Source organism: Diutina rugosa (assembly GCF_008704595.1).
Source record: "Diutina rugosa strain CBS 613 chromosome Unknown scaffold3_size541584, whole genome shotgun sequence".
NCBI lineage: Eukaryota > Fungi > Ascomycota > Pichiomycetes > Serinales > Debaryomycetaceae > Diutina > Diutina rugosa.
In genome coordinates, this window is record NW_022995077.1 from 368 (window position 1) to 22323 (window position 21956).

At 48.4% G+C, this 21956-nt stretch overlaps 10 protein-coding genes across 10 annotated transcripts in view; 6 read left to right on the forward strand and 4 right to left on the reverse strand. All coding sequences in view use genetic code 12, as the record gives it.

Annotated features, from left to right (window-relative positions):
• The window catches only part of DIURU_000642 (uncharacterized protein), a gene marked incomplete at both ends in the record, with an annotated part of 1382 nt that extends 120 nt beyond the window's left edge, over positions 1–1262 (forward strand). The window contains one exon of the mRNA XM_034158913.1: positions 1–1262. This exon is cut by the window's left edge and continues 120 nt beyond it. Coding sequence (XP_034014309.1) covers positions 1–1262 — 1262 coding nt within the window.
• A 361-nt stretch (positions 1263–1623) lies between these two features.
• DIURU_000643 (WD40 repeat domain-containing protein) lies at positions 1624–2541 on the forward strand (the record flags this gene model as incomplete). The annotated part of the gene is made up of 1 exon (XM_034158914.1): positions 1624–2541. The coding sequence occupies one exon, from the start codon at positions 1624–1626 to the stop codon at positions 2539–2541; it is 918 nt and encodes a 305-aa protein (XP_034014310.1).
• An 8-nt stretch (positions 2542–2549) lies between these two features.
• DIURU_000644 (uncharacterized protein) lies at positions 2550–6086 on the reverse strand (the record flags this gene model as incomplete). The annotated part of the gene is made up of 1 exon (XM_034158915.1): positions 2550–6086. One exon carries the CDS (start codon positions 6084–6086, stop codon positions 2550–2552), a length of 3537 nt encoding a protein of 1178 aa, XP_034014311.1.
• Positions 6087–6310: 224 nt separating this feature from the next.
• Positions 6311–8647, forward strand: BRO1 (Bro1p; the record flags this gene model as incomplete). The annotated part of the gene is made up of 1 exon (XM_034158916.1): positions 6311–8647. One exon carries the CDS (start codon positions 6311–6313, stop codon positions 8645–8647), a length of 2337 nt encoding a protein of 778 aa, XP_034014312.1.
• Positions 8648–9046: 399 nt separating this feature from the next.
• On the forward strand, positions 9047–10651 carry UTR2 (Utr2p; the record flags this gene model as incomplete). Its single annotated transcript, XM_034158917.1, has 1 exon — positions 9047–10651. One exon carries the CDS (start codon positions 9047–9049, stop codon positions 10649–10651), a length of 1605 nt encoding a protein of 534 aa, XP_034014313.1.
• Positions 10652–11555: 904 nt separating this feature from the next.
• ATC1 (alpha,alpha-trehalase) lies at positions 11556–14768 on the forward strand (the record flags this gene model as incomplete). Its single annotated transcript, XM_034158918.1, has 1 exon — positions 11556–14768. One exon carries the CDS (start codon positions 11556–11558, stop codon positions 14766–14768), a length of 3213 nt encoding a protein of 1070 aa, XP_034014314.1.
• A 360-nt stretch (positions 14769–15128) lies between these two features.
• On the reverse strand, positions 15129–18860 carry PGA63 (Pga63p; the record flags this gene model as incomplete). Its single annotated transcript, XM_034158919.1, has 1 exon — positions 15129–18860. The coding sequence occupies one exon, from the start codon at positions 18858–18860 to the stop codon at positions 15129–15131; it is 3732 nt and encodes a 1243-aa protein (XP_034014315.1).
• A 414-nt stretch (positions 18861–19274) lies between these two features.
• DIURU_000649 (TauD/TfdA dioxygenase family protein) lies at positions 19275–20468 on the reverse strand (the record flags this gene model as incomplete). The annotated part of the gene is made up of 1 exon (XM_034158920.1): positions 19275–20468. One exon carries the CDS (start codon positions 20466–20468, stop codon positions 19275–19277), a length of 1194 nt encoding a protein of 397 aa, XP_034014316.1.
• Positions 20469–21102: 634 nt separating this feature from the next.
• DIURU_000650 (uncharacterized protein) lies at positions 21103–21549 on the forward strand (the record flags this gene model as incomplete). Its single annotated transcript, XM_034158922.1, has 1 exon — positions 21103–21549. One exon carries the CDS (start codon positions 21103–21105, stop codon positions 21547–21549), a length of 447 nt encoding a protein of 148 aa, XP_034014317.1.
• Positions 21550–21598: 49 nt separating this feature from the next.
• Positions 21599–21889, reverse strand: SNP3 (Sm-like protein; the record flags this gene model as incomplete). The annotated part of the gene is made up of 1 exon (XM_034158923.1): positions 21599–21889. One exon carries the CDS (start codon positions 21887–21889, stop codon positions 21599–21601), a length of 291 nt encoding a protein of 96 aa, XP_034014318.1.
• Between the last annotated feature and the right edge of the window lie 67 nt (positions 21890–21956).

Genomic DNA, 21956 nt, shown 5'->3' on the forward strand with positions numbered 1-21956 from the left:
CCCAGCTGGAACCGCTGTCGCCAGTGCCGCTGGCGCCGCTGCCACCAAAATTGGTCCGCAAGAAGCTGGGCGAGGTCGTCAAGCCCGTCATCCGCGAGCTGCTGCTCCACCGTCGCGCCCGCTCCCTCCCGCTGACCCCTACTTTGAAAGTGCACTTTGGCATCGACACCGACGTCAAGTACTTCCACGAGTGCGACCGGCCCCTGGCCATCTCCAACCCTAACTCGCCCGACGCCCCCCACCTGGACTCGGAGTGGCTGGAGTCCGACGCTGAGCTCAACAACTGGTCGCTAGACCACTACACCGCCGACACCGCCTACCCGCGCCCGCTGCAATGGCTGATCCTGCTCCTCAACTTCCCCCATCTCTCCTACACAAAGTGCATCGCCCACAAGCAGACGGTGTTCTTGGAGCGGGTGTTTTTGCTGCACGAAACGATGCTGCTTGTCGGCCACGTCGCCGTGCGCAATCTAGCGTTTGAAAAGTTTGTCACCGTGCGCTACTCGCTCGACAACTGGCTTACCATCATCGAATTGCCGGCGTCTTATCTGGAAGACCGCCCCGACATCTTAAAGCGCAACAACTACGACCGGTTCGTGTTCGACATCCCGTTGGAAAAATTGTTTAGCTCCTTCTACATTAACCGCTCGGCACTGGTGGGCGCCAACGAGCGCACCTACGAGTTCTGCGTCAAGTACATTGCTGAGGGCATCGAATATTGGGACAACAACGGGCACGCTAACTACAAAATCACCCTCCACCGCAAGGTGACCGCCCCACCACGGCCGCCGACGCCCTCGGCCGCCCAACAAGTACTCAATGGCCACAACGCCACGCCCAAACCGCGATACTCCAAGAGCTTCTTGAAGCGGCGTACCCCGGATTCGAACACCCCTCAGCCCTCAAAACAGCTGGACTGTGACACTAAGCTGTTGGACTTTGAATCGAACCAGTACTTTTTGAGCCTGCCCATGCTCTCCCTTTACAAGCATGACGCCCCGGCTCGCAGCGACACCGCGCTGCCGATGCCCGACATTGAATTGTCGAAGCAATTGGCCGTCAACCAGTCGTTGGATCTGGGCGAGTCCCAACCCAACCCCCTCCCCGAACCAGATCGGGTGGCTCCAAGCCAATTGGACTCACAACTGTACAAAGAATTATTGGAAAACTACTGCTTTTTCCGGGGCAACGAAGAGCAAGACGACGAAACCAAGCCCGAAGGCCACAAGCCATTTACTGTACATGCCTTTTTGCATTCATGATACCAACAACCACGGCGTTTTACTCCATCATCTTCATTTTATTGTGTTAAGGGTTTTATCTTTTACTTTTTTTTAGGAAACAGGGTCGTTTTAGGAACATAGAGAGTATAATGATTAATGAGAGAATATATATCGTGCCACCTTTTGTACAGCAACTGGACTCCCCCGCTTCTGCACCTGGTTTGGAACCTGCGTCGTTTAAAAAGTTAATCTCGATTCAGATGACTGCCTGAAATCACAAGACATTATGAGGGGGGTCATCGATGACGACAACGCTCGTTGCGTTTGCTTGTGTGCGTTAGCAACTACAAAATCGCTTTTCCCCAAAGCCGCACCGAATCGGGCCTGCTAGACTGTAGGCATGAGCATCGTCAGACACCGAGATGCCCCCAAGCTCGGCCTGGAGTTTGAGCTTGAGGGTCACCAAGGTGCCGTTCTTACGGCTCAGTTCGACCCCAGCGGCACCAGGATCGCCAGTGGTGGCGTGGACCGTAGCATACTTCTATGGCATCTCCCCACCACCAATATCGAGGCGAACTACGGGGTGATCAAAGGCCACAAAGGCGCCGTCACTTGCGTCCAGTGGAACGATGACCGTCTTTTGTCAGCTAGCTCCGACGCTACCGTGGGCTACTGGGACGCGGAGACGGGGTCTCGTCTCCGCAATTGGAAGCACAAGGACACCGTCAATCAGGTGGTGGCCTTAGGGGTGGGCGCAGCCTCGGTGAGTGATGACGGGCTGCTATTGGTTTGGGACTCCAGAGAAAAGAATGCTGTTGCTAGCGTTACCAGTGAGTTCCCCTTGTTGACGGTGGCCACAAACTCCGCTCAAACGACACTATGGACAGCGGGTGTAGATGGCACCGTGAGAGCATACGATACCCGCAAATTCGACCAAGAGCTATGGACGTGTGCCGATCTAGGAGATACGATCACGTCGTTGAGTGCCAATTATGATAGCCTGATGTTACTGGTCCGCCTTGCTAATGGGACGTTACGAGTACTCAACCCTCGAGATACACTTCCTGCTAGCATGTCTCGTTTAACCAGCAGCATATTTAGCGGCAAGGCCCCGAAGAGTCTATGGGGGTGTCGTGCTTGTTTTACCCCTTCAGGTCTTGAGATCATCAGTGGCGGCAATGGAGGAGTGATCTTTGACGTGACTCTGGCTCGCTTGATGAGACAATTCCATGATGAAGATATCGTTATAGACGTAGCGGTGACCGCGACCAACATAGTTACTGCTACAAATAAGGGTTTATTCATTATGCCCGTTTAATAATACAGTCAGAACCGTACCTTCTTGTGAGTGCGAGGCCGTTTGGAATCCATTTCGGGCTTAGACTCCTCAGGCTGCCGCCAACGTTTGCGTGATTCTTCCTTCTCTTTGATCTGAGCTTTGATCTGATTCAACCTGGCCAAGTTCTCTTGTGAGAACGCCCACATTTGCCACACTCGTTCCTCGTCAAAGGTTATCTCACTGCAGTGCGTAAGTAGACCACCGTCAGTGTCATTGCTCAGGCTCATGTCTTTATCGGTGGTTGGTGTAGCCTCAAATTCGATATATTCATCACGAGCTAAATCAAGAAACTGATGTCGCTGGATATATTGTTGAATGGCATAATTGTCTATAACAAACTTCTCCTTATGATCTTCCAGTGTCCGGTGACGATACATCTCCTCTTCCAAAGTATCACGTAATAATAGCGTTTCCACGTATACTGGTTTCCTTTGACCAATTCTGTGAGCCCGCTTGATGGCTTGAGCTTCTACCAGCTTCTGCCACACAGGACTAAGAAAGTAAACTCGAGTGGCGTCGATGATAGTTAGCCCATGTGATGCTAGTCTTAAATCCATAATCAATGCCGTACCTCCAATGGCATCACTGAACTTCTCCAAATTGATTGCTCGATCATGAGGAGATATGAAAGTGGCATACAAAATGTAATCAAGACCCAATACATCAAGTAACTCCGCCAAGTAATAAGCATGATCCTCAAAGTCGAAAAACACAATCAGCTTCAATCCCTGACGTTGGTGTTCAGCTAATCTACTAGCAAGGTAGCTCAACTTCGACAGAGCAGTCCCCAACAAACGGGCTTTACGGAGATTCTCAAACGATACGTCCCCATCGCTATCATCAATGAGAACTTTTTCATGAACGAGTTTGATTTGTTGCTCCTGGTTGGCAGCGTCAGTTTTGATTTTGGTGGCCTTCGCTCGAGCAACACGTTTTTGCTTCTGTTGCGCTTTACTCAACGGAAGAGTATCGTATCGGCTTTTCTTTCTCTTGGGAGAGGGGGCTTCTTCTGTTTCAGCAGCAAACTTTTTCGATCGTTTGACCCCTTCCTTCGAATATTGCTTATTGAATTTCTCAACAGCTTCAAGGATTTTCTCCCGAAGTTTATCCGCCAGAGCAAACCGATTCTTGTACACCACCTCTTGAAGCACCCCCAATTGAGGCGCACCGAGAACGTATTCCCCAGGAGTTGCCCCTAAAGCTAAATCTTTCACAAAAAACAGGGGTATCTCGTTTCTATCAAGGTAGTATAACAACTCATGAGCCACCAGAGCTACTCTCCACCTTTGATTATTAAGTGCAACCTCAGCATTGGCACGCGACTGCTCCAACAACAATATATCACTGGCTGAGTAGCGTGGATCAGTTTCTTCACGATTAAGGCAATTAGTGCACACCTTTACAAGCGCTTCAAGATCTTCAATCAGGAACCCTGTCCAAAATACGGTAGCTCGACGGAGATTATTAATCAAGCGACGTAACTGACCTTGATTTTTCGGATGGAACATATAATCAATATCTTCACGTTCTGAAGATACTGCATTGGTCGCTAGCACCGCCGTGAAATTGTTTATCGCCAATTGGTTGAAGTACAGTGGTTTAAGATACACCACTTTATGATGGAGGGGAGGTAATTCCATATCAACATCTGCGTGTCTGATCATTAGCTGATTGAGAAGACCGCCAAGCGCTAACTCCGCCAGCGGAGCCCCAGCCTCGAGCGGTTTAATGATTGTGTTATGCCACAAACGAGGCGATGAAAAGTACGGCTCTAGTCGAAGAAACCGTCCTATAATCACCCCTAATTTCCCCAAATCTTGCTTGGAGTCAAATTGATTTCTCACTTCTTCCTCAGCCATGGATAAATGAGTGAGTCCCAGTGTCGGCGTCCCTGAAACAGCCCACTTGCGCTCACACATAAACACATTAGAGCATGTATCACTTGTACGAGATTTGGTATGCAAAGAATGTCCCTCATCCACAATAAGTCGCTTCCAGTATATCAGCTCTAACCCTTGCATATCTCCTTTGTTTTGCGTTACTAGCCGCAGGACAAACGAGGAAGTGGTCACCACAACGTCATGTCGCAAAAGCTCAGCAATTGAGGGCACTTCCCGAGTAAACCAAGAATTGGTTTCAGGATCTCTCGAGTCTTTGCGGTAATGTGTCAGAATATAAACCTTCTTTAGGAATAGCGGATCGGTATGTTTGTCAATTTCATTGTTCCACTGATGAAATAGATTGTCAGGCACCACCACCAATGTCAGCGAACTGAGCCAGAGTTTCCTGCGTTGGTCAAATTCTGGTATTCTTGATGATTGTCTCACACGTATTTTGGCATATTGGTCATAATGATTCCCAATAACGGCTATTTGAAACCCAGCGGGGTTTTCATGAAGTAATTCCACAAGATGCGGAGGAAGATCATGAACATAAAACTTCCAGGGGAGCCCTTTGTCTCGGATTTGGTCTAAGCATAGCTGTGTAAGGCGTGGAAGTGGTTTTGCTGGTTCCAGTGAAGCTTCAGGCTTGACAAAATCGTCACCAATGTAGTAAAGTTCATCGTCCGATGAATACTGCTCCTCATCCTCTAGAGGAAAAGTTATCATGTCTTCTTGCGGAGGTATCACCAGCTGCTGATGCTTAGTAGCACATATCACGGCGATACATATCAACGTCTTGCCAAGCCCCATATTTTCCGCAAGAATGCCACCTCGGGGAAGCTTGATTTCTTCGTGATGGTTGAAAATTTGATCGGTCAAAAGGTCATAGTACTTATCTTTAAGAAATTCGACGTAATGAGGTACGGGAAACTTCCTCGATGATGCCAGCTCGCGTTGAAGCATTGCGCTAACCGACTGGCGTTGATAACCGTACAATCTGGTCTTGACGCCATTTACTCTACCATTCTGCACCTCAATGATTAGATCATCGGTCGTAGGGATTTGCTGGCCACTTTTCATTAACCCATCAACTTTTGGTGGTTCTATCAGATTATATATCCGATTTACCCTGTGATCTAAGCCCTCTGATCGATTGGTGGCAACACCACTAACCCACTTTTCCACGGGAGCGTAATCCCATTCCCACGACGCTTCGGTAGCCCTAAAATCGACCACAAACTTAGACTTCCCCACACTAATACCATGTAACATGCGGTACCACTGGAGCCTCAGCGCCACCAGAGGTCGTTTGCGCCATTCTAGCACAGGCCATATGTCGTCATCGTCAGCAGGGAGAGCATACACCGATAGACGAGCAACTCCCTCAACAACTTTGAAGGTACACATAATATACCGCTGAAGTTGCAACTGAGCCATGTCTTTGATCAATGGATGGCAGTCTGGAGCTCTCATGGTCAATAGTTCCAAATCAGCCCAACGCTCTTCCGGGTCATCGTCAGTAACCGGTGGGGCATACAAGTCGGTAACATGTAACGGTAAATTGATGAAAAAAACGTGTCCTAGTAGGACGAACTTCCTGAGATCGTTGGTGATGTGAGCGATTCTCTGGACTTGAACCATTACATCAGGCAGCAGTAGTTAATGAAATGAGATAAAGTGCGTGCACCGTGGTACAGCATGTGGCAGATATCATACCCCCACCTCGATAACTAACAAACAAAATTTACTAGCCTAATAAAATGGCAAAATTTGCTTTGCTAGATATTTGGTCCACATGTGCAATCCCGATTGGACTCAGCCTCGACGTCATATGTATTCGATCATAGTCGCACCACCGCAACCACATGAAGACCACCTTACTTCAGATCCCCAGCAAGACTACAGAGGAGGTCAATTGGTTCAAGCCGCTCCACAATTACCTTGTGCAGGTGTATGGACATGCCGCCAACGAGTATTCGCTGGATGTGACGAGCTTCAACCAGCTACGCCAGGACCTCCGCGGGGCACACCCCGACGCCACTGGAATCAAGTTGTTCTTGAAATACTATTCTCAGCTTGAATTGTTGGACCTACGCATCCCTTTCAATCTGATTAACACCCCCACCCGAACCAGAGTTGAGTTCAAGTGGACTGATCTGTTCGAGCCGGATATATCCAATAGTCAAGGTGCCCTTGCATTTGAAAAGGCCAACGTACTCTACAACTTGGCGTCGTTATTACTGCGTCAAGCCAGCATCAAATTGTCTAATGGCAATTTCAAAGAAGGAATGGTGGCGCTGTGTCAAGCCGCTGGCGTGATTGACTTTATCGGCGAGAACTTTTTACACGCCCCTCTGCCTGACTTGGCTTTAGGGACAATCAAATTATTACTGCAAGTGATGATGTCACAAGCTGCTGAGTTGTTTGTGTTACAGGCGATCAGTGCCGACGCTCAACAGAAAATGAATCAATTGGTAGCTAAGCTTTGTCAAGGGGTCGCAGAAAGTTATGCTCTTGCATTATCACTAGCTCAATCGGGAATGGGTCTTCACCGTGACTTTGATGCTGACGAGGAAGATTTCTTGAACCAGCCTGAAGATGTGCTACCAGAGGTGCCGGCACTTATTGAACCTCGCTGGAGAGCGGTGTTGGACTTTAAACGGGGTTTATACCAGCTGTTGGCTTGGTACTATCAAGGGCTTCTGGCAGAAGCCAACAAAAAGTACGGGGACGCAATTGCATATCTCACGAAAACGCAAGAATCGCTTGAGCAAGATCTCGGAAGTATCACCGAGGCAGCTGCCGATCAAAAGATCACTCTTCCTTATGAGATGCTTGACTATTTACATTACCAAGAAGACGCAGTCAAGATCAAATTGGCTGATCTTTCTAAGGACAATGATTTAATCTATCATGACCTCATTCCCCTGTTGGTGACGCTTACGCTGCCCGTGGCCAAGCAACTGGTTGAACCAGTTCCATTTGGGCAGCTTCCTGGACTCAGTGATATCAGCGACTACAATTATCATAACTTTTTATCGAATGTGGTGCCGATCAAGATTCATGAGTTGCTCAGTTTGTATTCGGAGGAGAAATCTCAATTGTTGCGCAATGAAATTGATCATGTCGAAGTTCTGGATCTGGAGGTGGCCCTGGCATTATCAAGCCTCCAATTGCCCCAGCAATTGATAGCGCTTAAGGAATTATCGTCGGGTTCAGGTTCTTCGTCCCTGCCGCAATTTGGTGATGAAGTGACGAGGTACGCTAACGAAATTCGCGCTAAGTATGCAGAAGACAAAACCAACCGGCAAAAGATCGAACAGTATCGCCAACAAATCTATCAGGCGATACAGTCACTCCCACCCAGTGATGGGGCTACTCAGTTGAAGCGGGCCTTTTACCAAGCCACCACCAATGATAACGAGATTTTCGGCTATGTGACTGATACTGAGCTTCATGATACTCTCGGCAAGGGCCAGTTGCTGCGTTTATCTACCCAAAAACCTGTTGAGGAGGAGCTTCTGTTGTTGGACCTTGACGAAAGTAATCGTCCTATCGACCAAATCCTTCAATCCACTGAAAAGATTCTTGATGAGATAGAGAAGGCTAAACGTCGTAAGCACGACATAGTTGGAGCTCTCAAGACGAAGATTCACGATGATGACATTGCCGATATTCTTGTGCTTAACCTGCGGGTGAAACTGACGAAAGAGATAAAACTGGTAATTTTCCCCGAAGAACTCAAAAAGTTTGACGAGTTTACGAGCGAAATTGACGAGATAGTGGAGACTGAAAGAGGTTTGGTGGCTAAATTAAAGCAGACGTGGGCGCAAATTATGGCCAATCCTGAAGTAAAGCGGTTGCGGCAATCGTCTACATTTCAAGCGGAGTTGGTGAAGCTGCAACTGGACCGGGTGGTTCAGTTTTACCATCAGTGGCGGAAGTATAGTGAGGGTCTCAGGAAGGGCACTCAATTTTATCCCCGGCTTTTGCAATGGGCTGAGCAGTTACGAGCGCCGCTGGTTCTGCACACAAGCCAACCAGCATCGGCACCGCACCAAGCACCAGCCCCGCCTGCCAGCAATGCTCGGCAGCCCAGCCATCCCCAGCAGACATCACCAGCAACCCCCAATCTGTCGTTGATTTACGACCAGCCCCTGACTTACCAGCCGAACATGTACCAGTTCTTTAGCAAACAGTGATTTAGTCAAATGTCTGTATTGGAATATATTGCCTGCAGGAGCCGGTTACGATCGCCACCGGGCCCCTCTCGCGTGCACAAATTTGACGAATAAAGAAAATAGCCCTATTGACGCGTAGTCTAAAATCAAAAGCGTGTCGATTGTTGTCGCGACGTGTTTCGGTATATTGAACGTTAGCAATAAGGATGACGGACGTCGATCAGAGATTGCTGGTGCTGGATCATGATACCATGACCCGCTTCACCCCACAGTAGGACGCTATGAATAGAACTAAGCCGAAATGCATGCGCCGTGTGCCGGAAAGCATAAACAAACAGCTGGAAAATTTTACAGCGTGCGCATTACGGCCGTGTATAAAACTCACGATAAATCCCGCTAACGTCATTTACAGAAATCACTATGAAGTTGGCGTTGATGACGTTAGCCGCGGCGTTGACCTCCATGGTCTCCGCCGCCGACCAAATCAAATGCTCAGAACTGTCTCCTTGTCCCGAGGATCAACCTTGCTGCTCGCAATTTGGCGTTTGTGGTACCGGGGCCTACTGCTTGGGCGGGTGCAACCCCATGTGGTCGTACAACATTCTGGCGTGTATGCCTCAGCCGGTGATGTCTTCGTTCAAGACTGAATTCACTGACATCGGCCAAGTTAAGAACCAATACACTTACCTCGGTAACTCCCTGGAGATCGACTGGTTGATCTCGGGTAATGCTACCATCGACGACGGTGCCCTTCAAATCCAGATGCCCGCCAACTCGGTGGGGGCGGTGGTCTCGTCCACCAAGTACTTCTGGTATGGTAACGTCAAGGTCAACATGAAGACCTCGCGTGGTGCTGGTGTGGTGCTGGCTTTCATCGTGTTCTCGGATGTCCAAGACGAAATCGATTTCGAAATGGTCGGTTCGGACTTGACCGGCCCCCAATCTAACTACTACTACCACGCCGAACTCGATTATAAGAACGCTAAGCGTGCTGACGTGTCGGACACTTTCGAAAACTACCACGAATACCAGATTGACTGGCAAGAAAACGAAATTAATTGGTACATCGACGGCAACCTTGTGCGTACCTTGAAGAAGGAAGACACCTTAAAGGAAGACGGTAAGTACCACTTCCCTCAAACTCCTTCGAGAGTTCAATTTTCGCTTTGGCCCGGTGGTGATGCTTCGCAAGGTCAAGGTACTATCGAATGGGCCGGTGGTCCCATTGACTGGAACCTGCAAGACATTCAAGACAAGGGTTACTACTACGCTTATGTGAAGGACGTTGATGTCCAGTGTAACGACTTGCCCTCTGATTTGAAGAGAGTTGGCTCGGGCTCAGGTGACTACAACGCCTTCATTTACACTGACAAGGCCGGTACCTCCAACGATGTTGCTTTGACCAACGCTAAGACTTGGATCGGTCAATGGAACTCTACTGGGTTGAACCCTGAGAACGAAGAGAAGTCGTCGTCGTCGTCGTCGTCGTCTTCCTCCTCGAAGTCCAAGTCCTCTTCCTCGTCGTCTTCGTCAGCCTCCGCTAGCTCGTCTCTGGCCTCTGAATCCTCGTCGTCGAAGTCTGACGACAAGTCGTCCTCATCGAAGGATGACAAGTCCTCCACCAAGTCTGATGACAAGTCTTCGTCTAAGTCTGACGACAAGTCCTCGTCTAAGACCGACGACAACAAGTCTTCGCAACTGAAGACCGAAGACTCCAAGACTTCTGCTACTGTTAACGTCCCTCAAGGGAACCGTCCTGGCGCCGGCGGCTCGCAAGTGCTGCAAACTGCTGGTAACCAAGGCTCGGGTAACAACAACCAAGGTGGTTCTGGCTCTGAAGCTACTACCACCCGTGCTTCTGGTGGTGGTTTCAACCAAGGCAACAACCCCGGCTCGTCGTCGGCTTCAGCTTCGGGTAAAGCTTCTGCCGATGCTCGGACGCTGAACCAAGCCGCGGCTACGCTGAACGGTTTCTTGGCTGTGGTTGGTGCGGTGTTAATGGGGGCTTTGTCGGTGGTCATGTAATTTTACGAACTAATATCCATAATAAAACATTGAATAAGAGTCTAGCCCGAGTTCTGGTGACGCGCAAATCCGTAGGCACGGTCACTGGATCAAAACCAGCGCTCCTAATCGTAAACGAAAAGCAATTTTACCGAATTCGGTGTCGCCAAGAGGTTTAAATTTACACGAAGATGGGCGTTTTTTTCCAAAATCATATGGCTGGTCTTTCGCCGATGAAATAGTTATCACTGCTGTCACTTGTTGAATGATGATGCACTCTCTTACGTCCGTTTAAGGTATATGCGGGACATAAGCAGCGGACATAAGCTGCCGAGGGGTCCCGATTGGTCGTTGGAACACGCAACGCACAAGATTGATGCAAACAATAAATATAAACTTGTTATGGTGTTCACGCAATGCTACAGCTGGTTACCAGCGCTTTGATGTAGATCACAAAGCGTCGCAGAAGCGCGGCTTAAGGCTCCCAACAGGCTCCGAAATAGAGGAAGACCAGAGTGTACAAAAAAGCCAATGTATATTCACGAATTCTGTGGTGTCATGACTTCAAAGATTTCAACTTCCCTTTACAAATTTTTTGGTTGATTTATGGAACACCATCAAACTCTAGATACAACTTCGATCCAACCATGTCAAGTCTTGTGACTATATACCTCAAGTATACCTCAACCTTCTCTTAGTGTGATGAAAGCTTTCATTATTCAACAAACACCCAAAACCATTCCTTAGCCTTACTCCGAATTTGATCACCGCTTTCCCGTATACCTCTGTTAGATACTACTTTCGGTGTTCCCTCTGCGAAGTTTGGCTGGAAGCAATTGCTAGTCTTGCGCACTCCACATTTTCGAGAGTCACCGATAATAGAAAAAGCCACTCTGTTCCTCGCGGCCTGGTGATGGGCAGTTAGATGATGATCGTTCCTAAGATACTTGTCAGACGATGGTTTGTCACCCAGGCGGTGCTATCTTGCTTAGTCTTAGTTGTTATCATCAACATCATTATTGCTGCTCGCAGCTTCGACCTGATCCCGCGAGTACAAAGCTTTGTGCAATCACATTGGAATGCTGACCCATTAACACTCCTGGGCAAGCCTTTGGACGAAATCTATCACGATGTTGTGTCTAAACTCGTCCAGTCCCCAAGAAACCGGGAAATGTTGATGGATGTGCGGCATGCCGAGCTGACGTTCTATGACTTCGAGAACAACGTTGTGGGCAACACTGAGCTTCTCCACAATCAATTTCAACGTCAGCCATATGTTGCAAACGGTTACATTGGTTCGCGGATCCCAAATGCTGGTCAGGGATTTGCTTACGATCAACTTGAACCAGGAAAGTCTGAAGAACTACTTAACGCGGGTTGGCCACTTTTCAACAAACGGTATCTGGGAGCGTACATTGCTGGTTTTTTTGATCTACAACCTAATGCCACGGGCTACAACTTTCCCGAGCTTTCTGATAAAGGGTGGGATTCATTCATTGCCGCTATCCCTCAATGGACAGCCTTACAATTGTCCATGAACTTAGATGGGAAAGAACACATTTTGAGTCCCGCCACGCTCTATCAGTTCAATCGTGAGCCAGAGGTGACAAACTACATGCAAAACATGAGTTTACTGACAGGTGTAGTGACTACGGCGTTCACTTGGCTTGATGTCGTTGATGTTACCTACACTGTTTTCGCTCATCGTTTACATCAACACTTGGGGGTCGTTCACGTTGACATCAAGCTGAGAAGCACGCTGCCCATTGAAATAGTGGTGGAAGACATCATTGACTTTGCCACGTCTGAGCGGTGTGCTCACCCGTTTCCGATATCCGATGGTGAAGGCATTGGTATGGTGTTCGAACCCCAAGGCGTACCCGGAGTCCATGGCGTGGTCTATTCTCGATTGGATCATAAGGCGCTCAAACCAAAACCTGAGGGTAACAAAGTTGTGCAATACCTCAACTTGAAATTGGACCCGGAGTCAGATCATGCGGTCGTTACGAAGTATGTTGGTATTGCCCTGACTGATGTAGTGGAAGACCCGTGGAAGGTTGCCAAAACCACTGCCATCAAAACTCGGCTGTTCACTGGCACTTATAACAGCCACGTTACAACGTGGAAGAAGGAATCAGATGTGGCGAATATGGCCACTTACAAAGGCAATGACTTGCTTACGTTAACACTGATTTCCTCCTTATTTCACTTAGCAGCAAACACTCGTATCGGTGCTGATGGAGTTGCTGCTGCCGTTGGTGTGGCAGGTCTTTCACTGGACAGCTATGGTGGAATGGTGTTCTGGGACTCGGACCTTTGGATGATGCATGGTATGTTACCGTTTTTGCCCCGTCACCTGGAGCAATTTGCTAACTATCGCCTTCACACTCATCATCAAGCTCGCAAGAACGTCAAGGAGTCGGCTTCAGATTACCATGGTAACGGAATTGATATTGACAGAAACTTTGAGGGTGCAATCTATCCTTGGACTCTGGGAAGGTACGGTAATTGCACAGCGACTGGTCCCTGCTTCGATTATGAATATCACGTCAACCACGCTGTGGCTCAAACAGCTTGGCTGATATACTTACTGGGTAATCAAGACGAGTGGTATTTGCGGGAAAAGGTTTGGCCATTGGTCCATGATGCTGCTCAGTTTTTCTCCACGTTGGTGACGTACAATCAAACACTTGAGGCGTACGTCACTGCCAACTTAACAGATCCCGATGAATTTGCCAATCATGTTGATAACGGCGCCTACACTAATGCCGCGATTCATTTAGTTATGGGTTGGTGCATCGATATCGGTCGTCACTTGAACATCGACTTACCCAAAAACTACACCGATATCCATCGGAAGATGTTTCTTCCCAATACTAATGGCGTTACCCTTGAATTCTCGGGAATGAATTCACAAGTCGCTATTAAACAAGCAGATGTCGTGATGTTGACTTATCCCCTTTATGTTGACGAACTAGTTGATGCCACCCAAGGCCGAAACAACTTGGAGTTTTATGCCCTTAAGCAAGTAAGTTATGGTCCTGCTATGACATTTTCCATTTTTTCCGCCGTTGCGGCCCAGTTAGCTCAATCAGGATGTGCAGCTCAGCTGTATCTTATGAAACTGATTACCCCATATATGCGGGCTCCATTTGCTCAGTTATCAGAGCAAAACCACGATGACTATACTAAAAATGGTGGTACCCATCCAGCTTTTCCTTTTTTGACTGGGAATGGAGGCTATTTGCAAGCTGTTTTCCAAGGCATCACTGGTTATTCTCCGACCTATTCCATCGAGAACGGAAAGCTCAAGCGAAAGCTTCGCGTTGACCCTATTCTGATTCGTGGCATTGGAGGTCATGCTCACTACCAATCAGTTCGTTACATGAACCAACTGCTTGAAATTGAAATGAATAGCACCGATTTTATTTTAACTCACCATGGTGGGGCTGATGGTTTTGATGACACCCCTATCTTTGTTGATGTTGCCGACCGGAATCCCATGGCTGGATCGTACACAGTTGAGCCTGATACTCAATTGCATATTCCAGTATTTGAGCCAGGTTCACTGTTTGAGGGGCTGAAATGTGAATGTATGTCAGCAGAAATAATAACCATCACTGAAGGCAAAATGGGGGATCATGCTTGGCTGATTAACGACGGTGACGTCACGCTGAGATGGCAACTGGGGACCAAGAGCAAACCAACGAAAATCTTGGTTGATCTTTTACTGTACCAGAATGTGCTGCTGGTTGAATTCAACTTTGGTGAAAAGCCACCGAAATATATCAACATCTACAATGAAAATGGGGACTATGCATATGAACTGGCACTGCATTTATTACTGGGAGTCATTTTTGATGATGTCGATACAATCAACAAATACCTGTGGGTCAACTTCAAGCATGACCCAAAGCCACAAGACGAAGTATTTACCGATGCTCTTGTTAAAGGCCATACAGTGAAAATCACGGCAAAGTGGAATCCTCACGCCCCAGTCGCACCCCCAAGCTTGTTTAACACGACTTTAATCGAACTTGAGTCTCCGCGGATGTCTCGATTCTTGTTGATTGAAACGGTCGGGACCCATGATGAAGACGACCTTGGTCCTCGCTTCGCAGAAATCATCATAAGGTGATCTTGTCATGTTTGATATTCTGTCTTGGACATAGCTTTAAATAGTAAGCGCTAGATTATCATTACTTCTTCAAGGAATCAGTGCCCCGAGGGATATCCCGATAACAAAAAGACTGGTCGACCTCGGTGAGGTTTGAACTCACGATCTTGCGATTAACAGTCGCACGCCTTAACCAACTTGGCCACGAAGTCACTTGCAGCGACACGTTCCTCCACTCAATCGTCCGTGAATGCATCTCGTCTTAAATGACGACATTTTCGCTCTAATAAAAGGAATTATTCGACGCGGTTACTAAAATTCAGCTGGTCTATTTGATATGTATAAGTAAAAAGTAGAAAAGCATACGATGACTCTCATTACTCATTCGTACATAACTTCGGCCATAGTAATCAATCGTTTGACACCTGTGTTCCAGTGACCCATCTCATCACTATGGTTCGTGGCCAAAGCCAAGTTAAGCGACGAGGCAGTGGCAAAGTCTTTAGCCTCCAACGCGTCACAGATCTTCTTCAATTCCCCAATTGCAGCCTCAGATAATAAGTCATCATTGTTGAGATGATCGTATAATATGTTGAGCCGCTTGTTCATGTCAACACCATGTTTGGCAAACCTTTCGGGAATCTTAGGCTTGATAGCTTCGTGAATCTTCAGCAAAGTTTCATATACGGGCTTTGAGCCCTCAGGGATATGAGAACGGTCACCCGGGGGGTATTTGCTAGTTGCAGGAACGGGCAGAGCCGACTGCAACGCGGGCGATTGCGATTGGCTTGCCAAAGGAGGGGCGGGCTGCATGGGACCACTCATTGGAGGGGCTCCAATAGGAGGGGCGCCCATTGGAGGAGCAGCCATGGGGGGAGGACCAACGGGAGCCACAGGGGGAGGGGCAAACCCACTGACGACGCTCATGGGGGGTGGGGCAAACGCTCCGGCAGCAGAAGGGCCACTGGGCATGGGAGCCATCGGCTGTGCCCCGGGAGGAGGGGCATAAGGGTTCTTAGGAGGTGCTCCTGTGGCCGCGGCAGGAGAAGCTGCAAACGACGTCGACGGAGGAACCGATCCCATGGGAGGAGGAACTTGGACCGATTGAGGAGCGTATGGGTTTTTGGGAGGGCCCTTTGCTGGTGATTGCGACGACCGAGTAGGCGGAGCTTCAAATTGAGGAGTGGGAGGAGCTACCGAACCAGGGGGAGGAGCGTATTTCGACTGGGTCCCTGCATGGCCCGGACGGGGTGAATTGGTAGCCAGCCCGTGGTTGGAAGATTTTGGAGGAGGAGGAGCAGTCATGCCATTGGCTTGCGAAGCCTTGCGAGATGGACCAGGAGGAGGAGCAGCATTGGGTCCTTGGAAGGGAGGAGCTTGCGAACCCGTGGGACCAAACGCCTGCGGGGTGGGGGTGACCGTTGCGGCGGCAGCAGCTCTTCTAGGCTTCGACCCAATCTGAATACCATCAGGCAAATCGTTCCAGCCTTCTTCCTTCTTCTTGGGAGGAGGGGGCGTAGCGTTCATCAGCATAAATTGAGGTCCCGGTGAGGTGACACCGCCAATGGGAGGCGGGGCAGCGTACGGGTTGGCCACAGGAGCTGGTTGCACTGGTTGTTGGGCTTGTTGGGGGGCATACGGGTTAGACCTGGCGTAAGGGTTAGCACGTGTAGCAGCAGCAGGAGTTGGATTCACCGGTTGAGGGGTGAATGACGGAGCCGGAGGGAAGCCAGGAGCAACAGGTGGAACTGTCGAGAAACCCGGGTTGGCCGCTGGCGTAGGCGGGATGCGAGACGTTTGGGCGGTCTGAGTGGGTTGCTTAGGTTGAGCATTTGGCTGGGTCGCAGCTCTAGCACCATAACGTCCGCCGCCAACGGAAGCAGCAGAGCTCGTGTTGGCTTGAGGCTTCGAGGTGGCTTTAGAGATTCGGTCCTTCTCAAGCTGGGCAACCTCGTCTGGCAACAATGGCAAAAATTGTTCTGCAAGTTCAAATTCCCCAGCAGCTGCAACCATCAGGCAGTATTCCAAAATGGCCTTGATGACACCTTCATCGGTGATTTGAGGTGCTTGAGCACCACTAACTTGGCGGTAAGTGGCGATCTTTTGAACAAAATTGTCCAAGGTAGCGTACCGCGCATCAGCCGGAGAAGAAATCTTGCTGTCACTACCGCTCAACAACTTTTCTTCAAACGCCGGCATGTCGGCAAGCCATATCGCGGCTATCTTATCTAAATTCTCGCCCGCAACAAACACCGACAAGGCGTGATCACGGTTCTTGATCCGACCCCCAAGATGAGCCATCTGCGTGTTGTATTGAGCAGGATCATTGGCGAAAGCAGCTATGGCTTTACCAATGTCCTCCCAGTTCTTGGTGTCAGCATGTGCAACAATATCGCCGACGTCACCCCGAGTTACGGAATACAACACACGCAGTTCAGTTGAAGCTTTGTTCTTGTTGAAGTAAGCATTACGGACTTTTTCTCGCAACGCTTCAGAGGATTTGGGGTCGAGTACCAACAACAACGCCTCCTCAAGCTTTCCATTATCCAAGCAGTATTGCACAGCAGCGGCACGTTTGTTAGACAAAGCCAACTTAACAAGCTCACTGTCGCCAAGTTCGAATTCGCCTTCAGGAACATAAGATACTGATTCTTCCAAGTGGTCAAAGAATGAATCTTCCTTCGTGTCTGAGTTTTCCTTCTCGTCGGTAGCGATGAACTGCTTCTTGTAATGTTGGTTGTCGCCGCTAAGCTTTTCCAAAAGCTTCCAGTCGCCCGAATCGGCCTCGGTAGTCTTTTGTTCAGTCTTGCTGGCAATAATTTCTCCAAACAGTCCCAGAGCAAGCGCCAGCTTGAAAGCCTCTCCGGAGGATGCACCCGAAGCAAAGCGTTTAACCTCAACTGTCAGTTTTCCGTTGGTGGTCGTAACAATGGCCAATTTGTTACCAAAACCAAATGAGGCCGAACAAGGGCACTTGAGCCATTGGGGGGCTTGCAAAACATCAAACTTTGGTTGCTGAGTTTCGGTGGTTGAAATTTGCGACCAAAATGCGTCATCTCCACCAACAGTCAGCGCAGCAGCCACTGCTGCCAGGACGGGAGGCGAAGTGTCTTGGAGAGTTTGAACGATCACCTTACCGTCAAACAGTGCCATGGCGAAAATGTCAGGGGATCTGGGAGCAAAACGCACATGGAAAGTCCAGTTGGCAGTGGTAGGGTATTCACCAAGCTTGGTGGCGGTAAGGGGATTCCACAACAAAGTGGTGTTATCCTTACCACTCAGCAATAACAAGGAAGGATCCTGGCGACACCAGTCCACCAGCAAAACCCCCTTCTTATGGCCCGAGAGCACCTGCTCGGGAGCATTAGAGTTACGCAAGTCCCACGTCATAATCAATGGACAAACGTCCAGGTCTGAAGCAGTAACCAATTTGGTCAGTTGAGTGGGATGCCATGCGACTTGAGAGAAATTGGCTCTAGCACCAGTTTGTGATTGATATTGCAAATGCAAAACCTCTCTTTTAGCTTTCAAATCCCACACCAGAGTGTAGCCCAGGTTCCCAGTCAGAGCAAAAATATGGGGAACGGTATTATTCCAGGCTACCGATGTGATTTCTTCCATAGGCGTCATAGCAGTCCCCGGAGTGGTGGGTTCGTCGAAACCAACACAATTCCACACGAATAACTGACCCTTAGCACCGCCCAGTACGAGGATTTGCGGTTTCAAAGGATTAAAAGCAATTGCCTTGGCCGGCCCTGAGGTGTGTTTAGTCAGCTTGTGCACACTGGCCTTCTTCAAGTCTTTAGTTTTGATCAATACCGCCGCGTCCCAGAATTCGATCAGGCCATCTTCGTATGCCCCAGCAATCAACCCTTGCTCCCGATTGTCGAAGGGTTTTGACCAAGCAAGTGCATAGAACCGGGCGTCAACACTGGCGGTGAATACTGGCTCCGTCGATTTCGAGGAGGTGAAGATGTCGTAGATCTCAAGAACCAGCAGCAGGGTAAAGTTCACGTCAATGGCGCCGGCGACGGTACCTGTCGCGAGCAACGGCAACGTGTCATTGCTCCAGGCGAACGTCAGAGTCGACGCAATCTCTTCGATTTTCACCATGGTAGTGAGATTTTTCTCGAGCGCGTTGATAACACGTTGGTACTGCAAAAACCCGCGAGCCGCACGCGCCAACCTCCAGTTAAGAGCAATCTACAATATTTGGTAATTATAATGATCTGTTCGGATACAAAACTTGTGCATGCTGACTGCTTCCACAATCAGAAGCTCTTCAAGGAGAGGGATTAATCTGGGCAAGCATGAATATAGCTAAAGCAATCCCAAACATATGCAACACGTACCACATTTGTACTGCGAACATTTGACATTGGATCACATGTGTAGCCGCGCATGCGATTTACTACCCCAGTGCTCATTTCTGTACTGGCAGACGATGATTATACCGTCTGAGATCGGTTGCCTGAGTTCCTACTAGCAGTTTGACGAAGATCGTTCACATACACATGAGCTATTCAACTAATCACTGCCAGGTGGAGTGAGAGTCCCAGATTCCTCCTCTTTATTGCCATCGCCATCACCGATAACATCGTTGTAAGGTCTTTCACCCAATACCGTGATCCGGAAATGGTGACGGTTACCGGTGGTGTGCCGCAAGAAGTCTAACGTTGCAGTGTGCAACAAGAACCGATTGTCCCATGCAATGACCAGGCGCAGATCACCTCCTTTATGAAGTGCTCTCACTTGGAACTCGGGGTTACTAGTGACGTGCTCGACCAAAAAGTTAAGGATAAAGTCCAGCTCTTGTTTCTTGACTCCCTCAACCCGCTGAATGAAGCCTCTGGAGAAAAACAACAGCTTCTCCTTGGTGACAGGATGTACTCTGACTAAAGGGTGCTTCGTGTATAAGTCACCGCTGACACGAGCTGGTTGACCATTGTGGGCAGCAAACTTGTTTTGATACACGTTGGAGTGAATAACGGTCAAAGTCTCGAAGAACTTTTGGATCGTTGGCAGCAATCTCCTGTAGGCCTCTCTAAGGTCAATGAACACGGTGTCACCTCCAGAGGGGGGTGCTTCAAGAGCGACAAAGATTGAGAACAGCGATGGATATTTCTCGAAACTTACATCTGAGTGCCATCCGTACAGCTGGGTGGTGTCTGCGTACACTTTTTCGTAACGCTCCTTAGTACCAGCGTTTCTGAAGGTGGTGAAAAGCTCTGGATAACCCGCGGCTGAATAGCTCACAGGATGGATGTGAAGTCTACCGAAATACTCGCCAAATTCCTTGGCAAACTTAGGGCCCTTATCACGGAAATCCTGTTGGCGAAAGACGGCCAAACCTCGCTGTTCCAAGAACAAAGCAAAATCATCCTTGGCGGCGTCACTCAATTGACTCAATTGAAACGACTCGTCATCGATTTCCGTTCCCAAGTCAGGAGTTATATCAAAGTGGTTATATTTCTCAATGCCCTCTGGGAAGATGTTTCTGAACTTGGGATCGCCAAAGTTCCCACGGTCTCTGGCAGCATGTCCAGGGTTGTCAAATCGGCGGTACTTCCCAATCTCATCCTTCTCGGTTTTCGCCAAATATTCGGGATACTTTACTGTCTTGCGAGCCTCTTCAACGTTTCTTAAGTAAACGTAATCAGTGGACAGGGTCGAGTAATTGACTGGCTCGAAAAATTCTGAAAGAGATGGGCGATAGGACATAATGGTAAGGAGTTAGATGTTACCAATTGATATTTATAGGTGCTGCTCAGATGTGGGGTTCAAGAAGCCACACTAATGCCACACTACGTAAATAGATAAAAAGCATCTCAAACCGACTACCATAGCTTGTAAACGTTAATATATGTCCAATATCCAATAAAAAGGGTTGTTTGATGCACTCGCTCAATGTTCGTTGTCCTTTAAGGGGAAGCATGGACAATTCAATCAATACTGGCAAACTAAAGCTGTAAACTTATACCGGTACAATACTAACTGAGAACTCGTATATGATTACTCATCGTATGAGTTAAAAGTGGTGGCGTCAAGCAAAATTGCCCATGGAGATGATGCTATGGTAGATTTGCCACAATCGTACGATAATTGTCTACTCAACCAATATCTTCGATTCGTTTCAGGACGTCGAGATTCTTTTGTCTTTCGATATGGATAGCTCTGATTACAACAATAGGTTGGAATGCTCACTGTTTGATTCTATATGATGAGGCCGCGAGTTCCTTTAGACACCCCATTTTTTCTAAATTTCGGACTAAACTCGAAATCAACGCTGATCTCCCGTGACCCTCATCTATTCCAATCTTACACCTCGACAGGTATCCCAATTATAATTAGCAGCATGGACTCGGTTCGTCAGGTGTCGCAAGATTTGGATTCCCTCGCTCAAGCCATCGTTGCAAAGAATAAGGAAATTGATAACTTGAAAACTGAGCTTAACCGTCAAATTAATATTGTTAATCGATATATTGAGCTACTAGTTGGAGATCAGTTGCAGGATAGTGATATCCCCGTCGCTGATTTGGAAAAAATTGTGATTGATCATCCTTGCCCCAAATGCAGTAATGAGGATGTCATTGTTGTACCTCGTCACAAGCTTAAACTAGTCGAAACCAGACTGATAACGGAAGAGTCTCAATCAGTCGATCAAGCTCCTCACAGGCCAAAATACACTCCACCCAAAACACAAGGCTCAGGGAAAAAGACATGTTCTTATTGCCACGCTCCAGGACATAAACGTGCCATGTGTCCGGAGCGACTTGCCACCCCAAAAGATCTGCATTCCTAAGTCTATATTAAAGTAAATAGTTTCGATTAATCATCATTCGTAATATTCATCACTTGCCGGCTTGAACCATGGCCTCCCGACGGGAAGCGTCCTGCAACAAGGTGCAATCAACCAGGTTGGGACTCATATGAACGTATCTCACAGTGGAACCTCTGATAAAAAGCGTCTTCACCGACCCCAAATGAGGGTATTTGCTTTGATTGACGCAAGACACGTTGTCGAGCTTGAGATTGAGGAACTGGTCGACCAGCTTAAGAGTTCCCTTGATCTCAATGTCGTTCTTGAGCTCGACGGTAACCTCCTGATCCACAAGCGTTTTGAAAAACGAAAAGAACAACATCTGGCTCGTTCTGTTGAAGATTTTCGTGAGTCGCGCTGATACACAGGCGAACCAAGCTACTTTGATC